Source organism: Styela clava, chromosome 6, assembly GCF_964204865.1.
Source record: "Styela clava chromosome 6, kaStyClav1.hap1.2, whole genome shotgun sequence".
NCBI lineage: Eukaryota > Metazoa > Chordata > Ascidiacea > Stolidobranchia > Styelidae > Styela > Styela clava.
This window is the reverse complement of record NC_135255.1, coordinates 4,252,893-4,268,331: the sequence shown is the minus strand read 5'-3', so window position 1 is coordinate 4,268,331 and position 15,439 is coordinate 4,252,893. Positions and strand designations below refer to the sequence as shown.

Genomic DNA, 15,439 nt, shown 5'->3' with positions numbered 1-15,439 from the left:
GAAAATATTAAAAATGATACGTACAAATATATATATATATATAATAGAAGTGGTATGTTGTATATAAATATTCAGCATTTACTGTCTGCTCGAATGAACTTCCGATTCACGATATTTTTATTGTTTTACTGAATTTACATAGCGCTATGCCGAACTCCGACTTCCCAAATGAGGGTTTGAATATATAAGTGTCGTTTTTGGCTAAATGTTCATGTTACAATTCGCAAAAAACAAATATTTCCAACGTTAAAATATGCATTTGTCTGCATGTTTATCGATTTATCTGTTATATATATTCATTTTATCATGTGCCTTTTGTACGTAGCAAACAAAAAACCTTGAAAACCTCCATCACTCGATACGGAAAGAGTATTTTGCTATTTATAAACTTGGCTGTTTTTGATAAATATTTCGGGACTTTGACTAGTTACACAAATTACAATACGGAATAATGTTAGTACACATACGGTATGTGCAAGCTATCACCTATTTACCCATAAACACTAACTAAATCAGAATGAAATACGATCTTATGAAATTGATTGATAAATATTTGAAGACGATATAATTATATGATAGATATATTTTTCGGTCGTTTTAGTATATATATATCATGCATATCATATTTCGCCCGAAAGAGACGTATCCTAACGTTTCTGAATCTTTCTTGTGACAGTTGTGTCTTTCGGTCTGGATCCCAAATGTTAAGCAAGCGTGAAAGATGGACTCGTGAGATGGCTCACTTTTAGAACTCTCACATTACGAGCAAATGAATGGCTGAAATAGTTATTCATTTGCATTATATTTCCAGGCGAACGATGTACAGACCCAAGAACATCGAACCACGAATCAATAGAAATTCGACTCAGTTTTCAGTCAAGGTACTTTCCGTGATATCGGAGTCGGAAGGGAAAAAAATCCCTGCTCATATATAAACACCGAACAATGCCTGGCGACCATTTACAATTGAGCGGTACTGGTCGTCGGATAGCAAGCTTGGAGTATGTCTGACGCCGTTGATACGTTAAATTCCTGTAGGTATTAATTTTCGTTTATGTTGATTCACGATAGAGCGTGCTTGTTTTGTATACACAGGCAAAAATACCGTTACAATTAAACGTTTAGCCTAAATCGCTTGTCCGAACGGAATTGTCGTGCTTAGTTGAGTGAAATGTCTTGTCTGCTTAATGCTGTAATGGTATTTCAGTATTTCCTAGTTCTGTAGTTGTACCTTGGTATCAGCGGCGAGTCATATCATGCTCAATACTCTGATACTATAAAAGTGGTTGAATTTTAAAATGTTCACTAATAGTTAGGTATTATATAGCTATCTCCTAGGCCATTCTTGTAAGTTGTTTGTTACTGCTGTACTGCTTTCTGGCTTTAGGCATCTTGGTACTACTTCACATTCTGACATTACAGCATTACAGGGTATCTTCTCATATTTCAGTTTTATTATATTTATAAAGTATTACAATATTCTGGCTTGTTTGTATTCAACATAGTCAATCTCTTTAGTCGGAACAGCTTTACTTTGACTGCGACATCTGCATCATAGACTACTCTTTCAGTCTTTCTGACGAACTGAAATAAAATTTTTCAAATGGAAGTTGGCATACAAGTCCATCATAGAGCGGAGCATAATCATAATAATAATGTGAACAAAGCAGTGGTAAACGGTTCTGTAAACGGAAGTAAAATGCCACATAGCCATCATACTAAGAACACTACAACTGTGACTTCCGGACAAAATTATCATTCAACAAATAAGCCCAATTCCAACTATAATAAAGATGATAATCAAAAGCCGAGTGCTGAAGAAACCAAGCAACAAACTGATAAAATTATGAAAGTTTTTTTTAAATCCATTGTTGATAAAAATGGCGTTGCAGAACAAATACGAAAAGAATCTCGGCAAAGATATGAATCACAGGGGTCGGTCTCAGCCCAGCAGTCACAAAGCAATAAGATCGTGACGTGAGTTTATTTTAAACATTTGATACAGGATGTAATTGAATCATTAATTCTTTAACTACTTGCTCATATTTATTAGTAAGTTACTGTATTACTATTATTAGTGAGGACCATTATTTCTTCACATTTATTCAGATCAGAGTGCTTTGATTCATTTGAAGGAAATCAGAATGTCTCCATAGTAAAATTGCACACTTTTTGCAGTTAATTGTGGCCCACAATTTTTTTTTTAAAAACAATCAATATTGTTCAAAATTACATTGGACTATGGTCATCAAGTCTTCTACATTTACAATTCCGATAACGAGTTTAGGTTTGCATATGTTTAATTAATAGCCATATTCTGTTGGCATAACTGACTTGCTTTCTTAAGAATAGGCCCTTCTGGTGATTTTATAAAGTTCACCCCATATTCAGTATGGTATCATGCATAGGATAACTGCTATTAGTAATATTATTATTATTAAACTGCTTAAAATATATTTTAGGCCATCTATGGATTTTTTTTTTCAATTCAGCATGTAATTACATCTATAATGAAACTATTTACCTTGAGCTATATTGCAAAGCTTTGGAAATTGACACCAAGCAATTATATATTCAATCAGTGTTCCACATTTTTTGTCAAATCAGCTGTATCAATGTGCATGTAACTTAGCAAATTGACTACAGTATCATATGAGTACACCTGTTTCAACTTGTCATGTTTACCTTATTTAATCTTGGTGACTATGGCATGAAAATTTAATGATATAATTTATAAACTGCTGTGTAAAGCATAATGTGACATACCTGATGATTATTTTGTCCTTGATTCTTTGTGATAAATAAACAACTTTACCTGCTCTTTATGTTTTTTACATTTGCTACTCATGAAGTGAGTCATTCGTGACTTGGTAATTAACTTAGAAAATCTGGTTATTATGCGTTCTTGGAAAATAATCATTCACAAAAATTGTTTATAAATTGGTAAATCCAAAGTTCTGCCAGACAGTTGATCGAATGATTTATAGCAGTTTGCATATCCTGTTTCTCTTTGTTGTTTGGCTCATATTTCATAATGTTTATGCAGGAATTATCATTCTCAAAGACCTAGTACATCAGATGGAAGGTCTGAACGACAAACACCAATAAGAGTACCTTTGCGAAAGGAATCAAATGATGAAGCCCTACAAAAAGTTATGAGAGGGGAAATACCAAACTCACTACGTCATCGATCAGATGTAAGTATGTTGTAAAAACTGGAGTTATTTCAGATTTGAATACAAATATGATGTGGAAATGAAGCATATCATTTTTAATATAATGTGTTTGATAATATCACCGTTGTCGATACTTCCTCGCACATAAAATGAGATTTTGCTCTATTGCATAGTACAATACACTTTCTGATGGAATTTTTTTTTTCTCTGAATTGACGAGTCAATTAGCCATAGATTATGTTCTTTGTACAAAGCGTCATAGATCACTCTTTTTAGTTCAGTCATAGCCAAACAGAAGTCCCAAGTTTTAAATAAATCTGCTTATTTTTCGAAGAAGTAATGAATAAATTATAGGCCATTTTTTTTAGGGTCACCTTGTACCTTTCCTATATTTGGCATAAAATAGATTGTGTTTTTAGAATGGTCAATTCAACGACTAGTTATTAAAATGTAACATGTAATTTAAATATTTATTTTTTATTTCAGGCGAGCAGTGACAGTGCTGACAGTGAATTATATAAAGAAAGATTTAAAAGGAGCAAAAGTTTTTCAAAGGCTCAACGACACTCCATTGTTACTGAATTAGAAAATAGATCACCTAAGGTATAATATTCTTCAATGTGACTTATAATATTTTAGGAGAATAATTTTTCGATATTTAGTAAATGGTTATGTACAGGATCATAGGAATACAGGTTCATCAACAACCAGCATTAAATACTGGTCACATTGGCCTATTCCCTAATAATATGAAAACTACTGTAACCTTATATACCTATCACCCTTAGTCAAATTATGGTTTCTATGGTGAGGCGGAAGTATCAGCTATCCATGCTAAAGTGATTCTATGTGAGCTTTGTGGTAAAGGAAATAAAAAGCAGGAAAGCATCAAAGCAATACTATTTGGTCAGCCCTTCACCTCATAGCAGGTTGAATCTAATATACTCACATTGTATGTATGCTATAACATATGACTACTATCTAGACCTGATTCATCACTTGTTTGTTTCATGTCTGTGTTCAACTGTTTGCATTAATATACCCTGCAAGGTTATTCTGTCTTTGAACAAGATTTAATATTAACTTTGGTAGAAGTTTCTTTATTTTCCATTCCACCCACACATTTGAGAATGATCTCAACTCATGATCTGAATGTATCATTGACCAAATAGATTTTATTTTAACACCAATAACCTCAATGCTTTCTGAGACTTGTTCTGATAGGGAAGGTAGATTTGTAGACGAACTTGGATGAGTGGAATTACTTCCATTAAGATGTTCTTAGGGTTTCTAAGGCTAATATTACTTTATTTTTCTTATTTCTATGTGTTATTCCTGCTGCCATATTATTGTGATATACATCTTGTGTAGTTTGGAATAAATTCATAGAAATGAATAGATCTCAAACAGGTAAAGATTTTCTATGTAACTGACAGCTGTTTGTGGAGAATTTGCTGTTGAGAATTCAGTTCTGTGTGTTTTGATGACATTGCTTCACATCCAATTTGCATAACTATTGTATATTAGTTGGAGTGAAAACATTATGTCAGATGGACTTTTTTTGATGTATGATTCTTGTCACTTTTCATTATGGTTGATTTTTCTGCATACAATATGTTATGCAATATTAATATTATGTTTACTCTTCAGACAACTTCCAGAAGAAACAGTGAAGACATCCGACAGACGTCACCACTTGAAAGGTACAATTTTATATTTTATCCTTTATTTCTGTAACTGAAATTCCCATTTTAATTGTGTTTTCTAGTTAGGAGAAACGTTCAGCTGTAATTAGAATATCCCTTTTAAGATTATTAAACAATAAGTCCGGTGCCATTCTTCTTAATAATTTTAAGTTCCTGAATATAAGTTGTTTCATTTTAATATAAACTTCCTCAATGTTATCCACAGATTTTTAATAGAGCAATTAATTCAATGTTGCGAAACTATTTATAAAACAATTGGGTTTGCTGTTTTTCAAACAAGAGCATACGAAACGTTTCATGAACTTTTTTCATCACTAACTTTATTGATTGACTATTGTGATACCAGGAAAACATTGAGGAAAAATAGTTGGTTTTTTGATTGAATGTTGTTTTTCCAAGTTGTGTAATTGTAATTAAAAGTTGTATATTGTGATTTTTGAGCTCCTACTGCTATCATTGAAGTATATTACAGTTAAGGTCTCATTCACTCAATTTGAAATGATGTTTATTCCCTCGTTTTTTTGAAAGTTTCACACCAATGTTGCAATATTCTGACGATTTCCAATTTGATTCGCTATCTTCAGTTATCATCACAAAATTTCATCAGCACTAACCATTCATTACGTATAGACCTGTTAGTAAATTAGTGCCTCCGGGGCGTTATGAAAATTTTAGACTGATCTTTATCTCAAGTTCTTCCGTCAGTTGCCACACCGGTTGGGGAATTCAGAGCCGGAGGCAAGACTAGTGTTATGCTAGTATATAGGGCAGGCAAGTCTGCAACATTGCCTCATTGTTTTGGATGCCCTCTCGTATCATTGCAATGTCAGTAATTTATATGAAGTTTTATTCCTCTCATTTTTTTAATTTAAATCAAGATTCTATAACTGGGTGAGTTAGCTGTAGTTGTCAACTTTATTTTCTATTTCCCTTTCACTCAATGCTTGGACTATATTAAATAATATTGTTTTCACTACTTGAAATTTGATAAAAAATTGGTCTGAAAAGGCTAAAATATTGTGTCATGACGTATTATATACTTGAACTTGATTCGGGCATCAGGTTTTCAAATATTATAAGATGTTTTCTCTTTTTCTTTCTAAAAAAGGACGTTTTATGTGTAACTCAGCCATTTTTGTTGTAAAAAACAAAATTGATTTACCGATATAACCGTCCATATTTATTTAATATTTTCTGCATTCTGAAGGATTCATACTAAGGGTAACTTTATGTTTTGGTGTTTGTTGTCCAAATCATGCTCATCAGTTTGTCATCTTTATCATTGATTGTATACGTCAGATTAAGATTCTATAAGGAAGGGATTGCGTAAAGAGGAAGTATATGACTTCGTAAATCTTTGTTATAGTCGTACTTAAACTGTTGCTTTTCTAAGTACAACTTTCTGACGCACATCACAAAAACTTCAAGTTTCAGTATCCTATACTAGATATTCAATATGAATGAAAAGTTTTACGATTTTTCAAATTCATGCATGCTTCTGAGTTAATAATTATCTCGTAAACTGCTGTATGTATTGTAAACAATGAATTTGTGAGATAATAGGCAGTAATGTGTGTCTAATAAATTTGCAAAGTTTCATATATGCGTTTAACGTTTTCTACATCTGGAATATTCCATCAAAGTGTCCTTTTTGTTCAATGTTTGAATGCTCGAATGTTGTTGTGATGATAATTCACTGACATTGGTTGGTCATCTTATTACTCATTCGTGGTTATCACTGTAGAATTGCTTGTCTCACGTCTGGGCAACTCCACACGCCATTAGTCATTACCACTTGTAATTTCTAATTTGTAAATCATGTTGGATCTAAAATGTTTCTAGATGGCTTTCAACCTGCGTGAAGTTATTTCAAAATTGGGAATTGGAAATTTGTGGAGTTGAAAAAACTATTACATTTGTCACACCAATGAAACTTGGGCCATTAGGAAATTAATTAGTTAACCTCTATGTAAATATTTAGACTATTAAAAATGAAAGTTATATTTAATGAAAGTTTTTTTTTTGAAGCATTGAAACTTCGAAATGTCCCTGGGAATCATTTGCAACCTAAATCTTTGACGTCACAGGTTGCCACCGTATACCAGCGGGTGATTATAAAGTCTCGTATGTTCTTACCAATTACATAAATTGTACTATATTTGACCCTAACGTCATTATTTTACGCTGATATTGGGCCGATCACGTACGTCTACTGTGAATAAGCGTTTATGTCAGGCCTTGTTATTGCGAACGTCCGAGTAATAGAATAAACAAAGCTGACGCCATTGTAGTGAGTCACGTCTGATTTCATCAGATTTATATTTTTTACCATGGCCATCTAAAAACGAGACTGTTGCACTCCATTCTTCATTGAGTACGCTCGAGTAGGAAAGTATAGAATAAAATAACGGGTATAGAAATCGACTGGTGAAATACTACATTGATTTCATTTGTTCCAAAACGGGATTTATATTACTCTGCACTATTATAGTGTATTACCTTTCTTCATGCCGTTCGTCCGCCCACTCATTTATAACAACCTAAATGTGTCCCCTTAAAAGACAAAAGGACCCTCGTCTTTCGACTATTGAGCGATTGAGGACCTTGCGTGCGTAGCCTTCATAATAATTTAAAAAGGAATTATCTGAAACAAGCGACCAACGCTCTCTATTGTGTTTCTTAGTTTTATTATTTTTGGTGCGTCGCCCCCTTCCATTGTATATTCGGTGACTCATTTTGGACGCAACGTAATGTTAAACCTCAGTTAATTTGATACAGAACAAATCCGTTCAGAAATTAACTCCAATCTCTTTCAATGTAATTGTTGTGGTAACAGATAACGGTCCACTATTACCAACAATTGTACAAGTCCTATCCGGAACTAATGTAGAGGTTTCCTAAGCTAATTAGAAATTATATACATTGTTTCATGGTGAATGACAATGAAAATTTGTCTGAGTGCGGATGTATCTCTATGATTATAGAAATTTGATTCAATGTTTGTTTATTGTAAATTGCACACGAGTTCGAGAAGCGGGTTTTCCAATTCCTATTAGCGGATACTGTTTGAAGCATTGGTCTACTTTAATGATATAAATAACACAGATAAGATCACTGAAGAAAAATTGTAAGAATTGCTCACAGGTTCTTTGTGGCATATTCTTCACCAGAAAATGTTTATAGACAAAACCATGACTTGTTTCATATGTAAATTGATTTTGGATATTTTGAATGCATTTGAAGATCACTTGAATGATGTGCCTTGATATAGGCCAATGCAGCGAAGCCAAAACTTCAGGCATTAAGTTCAACAATTTTTTTTGTTTTTCTGAAGGTTCTGAAAATTCTATTAAGAGGGTAAAAGGAGCAGGCTTTAAAAATTATCATTCTTGTACGTTACAAAGATATCTATTTCACATTCGCACTTTGACCTCAAAAAATAAACTACTTGATTTATCCAGAATTAATGCGGCAGTGGAAATTTTATTGTTCGTTGCTTACAGTTTCTAATTTTGAAGTGTCTCTGGGATTTTACGGATTCGTTTTTCATTCCCACGCCTCACTCGTTCGTTTGTGCACGTGTTCCACCTTTGTTCGCTCATCACAGTCCCCACGAAATACAGCGTTTCCCCTTTTCGACTTGATAGTTTGTGTATATTGTAAGGACCACACCCATGGTTGTTTGTCATTGAAGCGTTATAAGCTTACTTTTCAAAAATTAGGCGTCGATTCGTCGTCCTTTTTTGTCGTCTGCCGTATTACGTCATAATTGACGCATGTTATTCTCATGATCATACTTTTGATACAATTGTGTGATATTTTTCGAAAATCAAGAATTGGAACTAGTAAGTTATTGAGTGGAGTCCAGTATTTCACCGTTGCCATAACCTTTATACGTGATATATATTGATATTGTGTCAACCCTCTTGCCCTTATGGCGCAATATTTCGCCCGTCGTCGCTAATAAGAAATAAGCCGCAACGTGTTCTATCCACATTTCCCTATTCCACAAATCATAACAATTGAGAAAGCTATGTTTTATGTACAAATACACACCTCGTTAAGCAGGCGTTTAATTATAGTTTGCGCTCGTGAACCCGTGACAACACGGTAATTTATTTCCACAGCTTGGAATGAAAAAAAAACATGGCTTTTTTTAAAAAAGACTAGTCTTATGAACTCACGCCTGGCGTATATTTCACCATAGACTAATAATAAATAAAAGAGATATGGTTAAATACATCCCCATATATAAAAAGTTATTTTTATCTGCCCTTCATGTTTGATACATCGATGTAATTTGACTGGTAAATGACTCATTTTTGCTTCAATGTTATTATTGTATCATTGTCTACACCCCGTTCTATCGGGACTCTTTGTGTGCCAGGCGGCTGTTTGAAACCCACATAAAAAGGACATTTTCTTTGTTTGATTGGTATTCATAGGGGGTGTAATGGGTTAAGACGCTTGACTTGTATGTATATTGGCACAGCTGTAATCACTGGTAATCGAACAGGGTGAATTTTGTTAATATTTTGATTGCCTCTTCAGATTGTCATTTAATAAGAAACACAGCCTTTGTTTATTGGTTTTTTTTATTTATACAGGACTCATTTATGTGATCGAAATTGAACACAAATGAGTGAAGGGGTAAATGAAATTTGATTCCTAGTCTAAATGAAAACACCTGTTGCCAACAACTTATGATGATCGCTGACCAAATAATGGCTCTACCGCAAATCGTGCATTTTGCCGACCTTGGGCCATTGATTGGATAGTACCCACCAAACGCGTTCACACATCTCCGACGACTTTTTGACGGATGATGAGGGCTCTCACTTAAGTTCATTCTGTGGTACATTATCTAAACTTGCGTGTACCATATTGCTATAATTATAGTTATAATAGTTTTTCTTTATCATCCAATTTCAAGAGCGCAGCTGGCCTAATGTGGTGTCACAATTAGTCATATAGTCTCGAAAAGTCCGGTTATCGAGCTGTCCTGTTCAAACAATAAATCGATTTTAGCAAATCTCAAACTTCTGATATAAATTAATTTCTGTCATATATTTATCGGGATTAAATTTATATAACTGACGTGCACATGCCCCCAACTGTGCTATAATGGGTGACTCATCGATACTCGATGTCGGTGCTGTCATTAATTTTCCCAAGAGTCAACCGCGAACCCGTTACGGTCACACGCGAGCGACGGCCTGACTTTTGGCGGGAGACAAGTTTTCATCCTGTGTTGGTGGTAACGTGAATGGATGAGTAATAGTCGAGAAAGTTTGTTTACGATTGCTTTGGTTTGAAGGCTCTCTCCTTTGCTGCAATCTGCAAAATAGTGCAAAATCGATGCTTTATTATACGGTAGGGAAGGAAAGGATTTCATATTTATCTTTAAAATATCCGATTCAAGGTATAAGTTGAGTTGAAGTTTCATTCCTAATATACAATTGAGCGCCATCTTCAGCAATTCACCTGTTGTTTTCGATGTTTTTTTGCATCTTATATTGAAACGCTGCATCGTATAATTCATTTTTTTCATGTTGTCCGATATAGTGCGTGGGCAACTCAGGTTATTGCAACATATGTTCCTATTGTTTGCATGTGTCATCGCCCACTTTATTTTGTGTTAGTGACTAGGACTAGGTATTCGAGTTAGATCTAGTTCTCTCGCGATGTGCATATCCGATGATGTCATATCCGTTATTAAAAATTAATATTTTCCGAATTGCAATTTCTTTGTGTGTGATGGTGGCCTAACAACACGTTAGAAATGTCAACGTTGCGATTTTTTGCCACCCACCTCCATATTATATTATATTATATGACTATATGTGTAATTCTATGATCTATTATGTCATCCATGATTGACGTCATAATATTCATCAAAATTTGTCAATTTCGCCATTTCTTTGTTTAGCGTGGCTCCCTCGCTGAATGTAATCATTATATATTTTTTTATTTGAATTGGGTGTAGTTTCACGTTCAGCAAAACCCAGACTACAGATAGTTGTTAAGCTTGGCTGTCGTCGAATTTAATTTGAAATGTATTCACAATTAATATATCGAAAAAGGTCACAGAAACCGGCGTTTGAAGGTTTTAAACACCTGCCTGTTAGTTGTACCATCGTCTGAATTTTATTATTTCGAAAATTCTAGTTACATTACACATAGAACTATTCTGGAACGTAATCGTCAGTAATTAGCAAATCTTGCGCCATTTTAACGTACCCGTTGTTACGAAATATGTAAAATTTATGGCATGTTTTGATGATTTAATTCTTGTTTTAAATATGGATTCCTCAAAGTTAGATGTGTTTTTATAGATGAGTCATCATTAAATGAAGCGCTATTTTTGTATCGGGTTTTACGTAAGAGAATGAGTATTCCGATTTGTATTGTAAAATTTGACACGTAAACAGAAATGAAACAATGAATTTTTCAACTTTTTGACTCGCAATAACGCAACTCCTGTTTTCTGTAAATGGAATGGGGAAGCGAAGCAGCCCTCGTGTTGTGAAATAATGTGGGTTATTGCCATATATGTGGAGATCGGTAACCTTATCATTCGTTGGAATCACAAGGTTCTATATTTAGTTTCTCTCAAAAGAAGAAGTCTTTACCTTTGTTACCATAGCAATGAAATCGTCGAAGACCAATGACGTGATATATTTTTAGTTTTCATCATAAACAACACTTCGATGTCCGTGTTCTTTATTCAATATGCCCCAGGTCAGAAATTTCCCTGGTACTTTTTGGGTGCTCAGCCTTGCGAAAATGGTTTCGGCAAATATTACATTTTTTATTTTATTTTATGTTTTGCTCTGTCGCAATGTTTTATGTTTGTTCGTGATGTTTGCGTATTCAAATTATATCCAATCGGGACTAACTTCGATTGTCGATTCGTGCTGGGAAAATTATTGTAATTCATCTGACTCACATTATTCTGGCATTTATAATGGGCATATGAAATAGCAAAAATTCAGGCATAATCAACAACGATTAAAAATATTCATTAAATAAAAAAAATTACGGATATCCGGAAGGGCAAAGCCCAATTGACTATCGTCGCGAGTTGGACTGGCTTCAAAAACTGAAAAATAGCGGATTGTTGATGTCGCGTTAATATAGGCTGCGAACCATTTTAGAATATTAAAAGAATTTGGTGATAGAATTATCAATGTTAAATATGTGGATGGCTCCGTGGATCACATAATCACGCTTGATTTTGAAGTAATCGAGCGTAAACTTATTTATAGGAATTGACGAAATCAACAAGTGAATATATTACGGAACTCAAAACGCGGAAATGAAACTTACGAAACCACTTACGGTATATCAGTAATAATTAGAATATCGTAGTGTGGGTCGCACGCGACAGGTAAATATGACCTCTCACTTGTAGCGCGCTCCCTTGTACACCTTGTCCGAGTTCCACTGGTAATTTCCATTGCAACGAATAAGGATTAACTTTACTTTCGTGATGCTATATTTTGAATTAGATCCGCAGGGCGTTAACTGCGTTGTCGTCTCCATATAAATACAGGAAAGGCCTTTCAACCCAAACGTGACAAATACTTCTTTTCGGAATGGTTTAGTTTGCCATGGTGCATGTTTCTTTGTTAGTAATATTCTAGAATCTAGATGCACTCATTATGTCTCCTGGGGACAGTCCCGGTTTGTTTTTTACTTTGCACCTTATAATGGACAGCTCATATCGCGTAATTATATCCTATCTTACAAAAAGCAAACACTTGTATTGAATCCGTGTGATTGCGAATTTATTGCAGACTGATAGGTGTATTTGCCTTCACTTTTTGGAATTGTTTCCTGTATGAGTTATTGAAGCTTGGTAAGCTTTATTCACGCTTGGGCCACACACGCCTCAATTCATTAGCTTCGGATATCTTTCGCTCATGGTTGGTTTATCATAGATGTGTCGTTTTTTTATCTTGTTCGAAACATTGCGCCATACGTCGCAATTTCAATGAGATGCAAACGCACTTTGCAATGCGAAATTCAATGCAATGTTAGGGAGGAACTGATGTAATGATGCGTTTGATGTGACGTATTCTGGTCCAACTTTATATCCAATTATGGTATATTTATAGATCACTAATTGCATCATTGCCGAGTTAAGATCAGATTCAAAACAAAATTGAAATTTATTATTTTTATTTTATACCGGTGCTACAACGACTTATGTCTTTATTGTTTCTCAATGCTTCCAAAATACCAATCGCAGCTCGTGCTCAGAGTAAAATTTTGCTCTGGCTCAATACCGGTGGCTGTATTTAAATTATTATGTCATGTTTCTATTTGAAATTTGAATGGTAATCGCCAGTGTTTGTTACTTCGTTTTTTTTTCTTGACGCAATCCCCCACATACTAAGCCTGGGACAGAAAAATAAACGCATCTTTCTTACATTGCTACTTGCTACGACGTGTCCTTGTGTACTTTCGGGCCGTGACTTAGGTCACTGATATGTTAGCATTACTATTAGTATTCAAATTAATTTGTCATGTTGTCCCTTTATCTTAAATCATCGTCTGGACATGTAATGATGTCATTGTCGTCGACTTTGCCGTCGTCACTTTATGTGACGCTGGTCTCTTGCTTGCGGAATCGAAGTTCATTGGCCACGTCACGAATCGAAATCAGAATATAAATCAGTCGTGATATGCCTACTGTTGCTGTAATTTGTAGATAATTCCCGCTTGTATTTTGTGAAGGCTTCTAGTTCGTCTGTCAGACACACATTCCGATTAGCTATCATATTCAATATAAAAAATATTTCCAATATGCGAAATGTTGTTATACGACAACCCAAACAAGTACGACCTTTGGACTGAACGAGACCCGAACCAACAGTGTGTTTTGAAAACAACTCGACCTTTAGGTCATCCGTTTCTTGATTGTTCGTCGTAGATTCGAGTGAATTTTGTGGCGCAAATAAATAGGTATATATATATATTTAGCGCCTAATTCTTTTGCCATTTTAATTGAATACTAAAATTAGCTTTTTAATAATCTTTTTTATTTGTGGCGATGGCTCGAAAATGGCATTTGTCCCGGCTTTTTTTTTAAACGCTCTTGATTATCTGAAATGCCAGGTATACGATGCGTATGATACTGCAAAAATTTAGTTGTAATAAAGAGATAATGTCGAATTGGAAACTACAATTATTCGGAACTTTTGAATTTTTGAAAATTTTAAAATTTTGTCTTCTGTGTTTCAATAGCCCATTTTGCATTGCAAAATTGTTGTTGAAATTTTCGAGGTACGGCCTTTCTCAACATTCCCATCGCTGTAACTCTTTTCAATCATTCAAGTCCTTATAATGTACAACGATAGAAGGACACAATTGAATTGCCGGTGACCGTACATTTGAACCCACGTACATTTGAACCCATGTGCATATCCGCGGGTTCAATCTATATATGCGGGTGCTGAAACTCATGGGTTAGGGTTAGTATGGGTTTAAATATGCGTAAAACAAAAAAATTTCCATAGGTGCAATAGTATGCAGGTGCAATTGTCGTGGCTTCAAATTACATGGGTTCAAGTGTAATGGAACTGAATTGCCTTCTCAAATTGTTACGTTGCGGCATTGCTTCGAGATCAGTTAACCTACCGAGGTCACGACGTACGAGTTTGCTTGTATCGTGGATACCGTTTCCCGTATGATTGAAAATTATTCTGTTCAATAATGATTGTTATTTAACTGGGAGCTTTTTATATCAAATAATGTAAAACAAACAAAGGCAAGGATCAAATTGAAAACTTATTATATTATATAAAAAGAAACTCAATCGATAAACATGTTGATGCCGCCCACGGACAGGCTCAGACCTGCCCTGCTGTCCTAAATCGGGACACACTTATGCTAAATTTCCCATCGGGGAAGCAGGTGCAAATCCTGTGGTAATTCTGTGCTCGATGAGGTTAATAGAAAGAATACGTTCGGTCAAGCTATTGTGATAGCTTAGTTTCTGTTTCTACTTTCGCGTGACTGTTTATCATTATTTCAATTTTCACCAGTCTACCTCAAATGCAACGTTCATTCATTTCGGTATTAACTATTGTTAGAAGTTGAAACTCAGAGACAAGTGTTTAATTAAATTTATATATTTTCCAAACGATTGTGTTTTTATGAAGTCATATTTAAAAAAAAACAGAACTTTCGCAACCTATAATTGGAAACGCGCGACGAACTCGTCTGAATTGACCTCGTGACCACTCTTTCACGCAAAGAATTGCCAGACGACGTCGATTGTAAATATTACGTAATGTGTTTTGGTGCCTCGACGTCGCGAGGATCCGCGATATTCTTGTATAGTGTGTCTTCCTCTCCATGTCGTCTTTACTTTATTGGCAAATGATGTAGCAAGTTATGTCAGTGAGTACAGCCAGGACAGATTGGGTACTAGTTAATGATGACTCATGCAAATCCTATTGCAAAACTTTTTGATGCTACTTTAGCGTTAGCGTGAGATCTTCCACATGGTCGTATAATAGCGCGAGGTCTAACGCTGCATTCTCATCC

At 34.8% G+C, this 15,439-nt stretch overlaps 1 protein-coding gene across 1 annotated transcript in view; it reads left to right on the top strand.

Moving 5' to 3' along the window:
* The first annotated feature begins 1,436 nt into the window (after positions 1-1,436).
* Positions 1,437-15,439, top strand: part of LOC120331920 (uncharacterized) — a 32,541-nt gene continuing 18,538 nt past the window's right edge. Inside the window, exons 1-4 of the mRNA XM_039399100.2 lie at positions 1,437-1,977; positions 3,047-3,197; positions 3,663-3,779; positions 4,827-4,879. Coding sequence (XP_039255034.2) covers positions 1,604-1,977; positions 3,047-3,197; positions 3,663-3,779; positions 4,827-4,879 — 695 coding nt within the window. The 5' untranslated portion in view covers positions 1,437-1,603. The remainder of the gene's footprint in view (positions 1,978-3,046; positions 3,198-3,662; positions 3,780-4,826; positions 4,880-15,439) is intronic.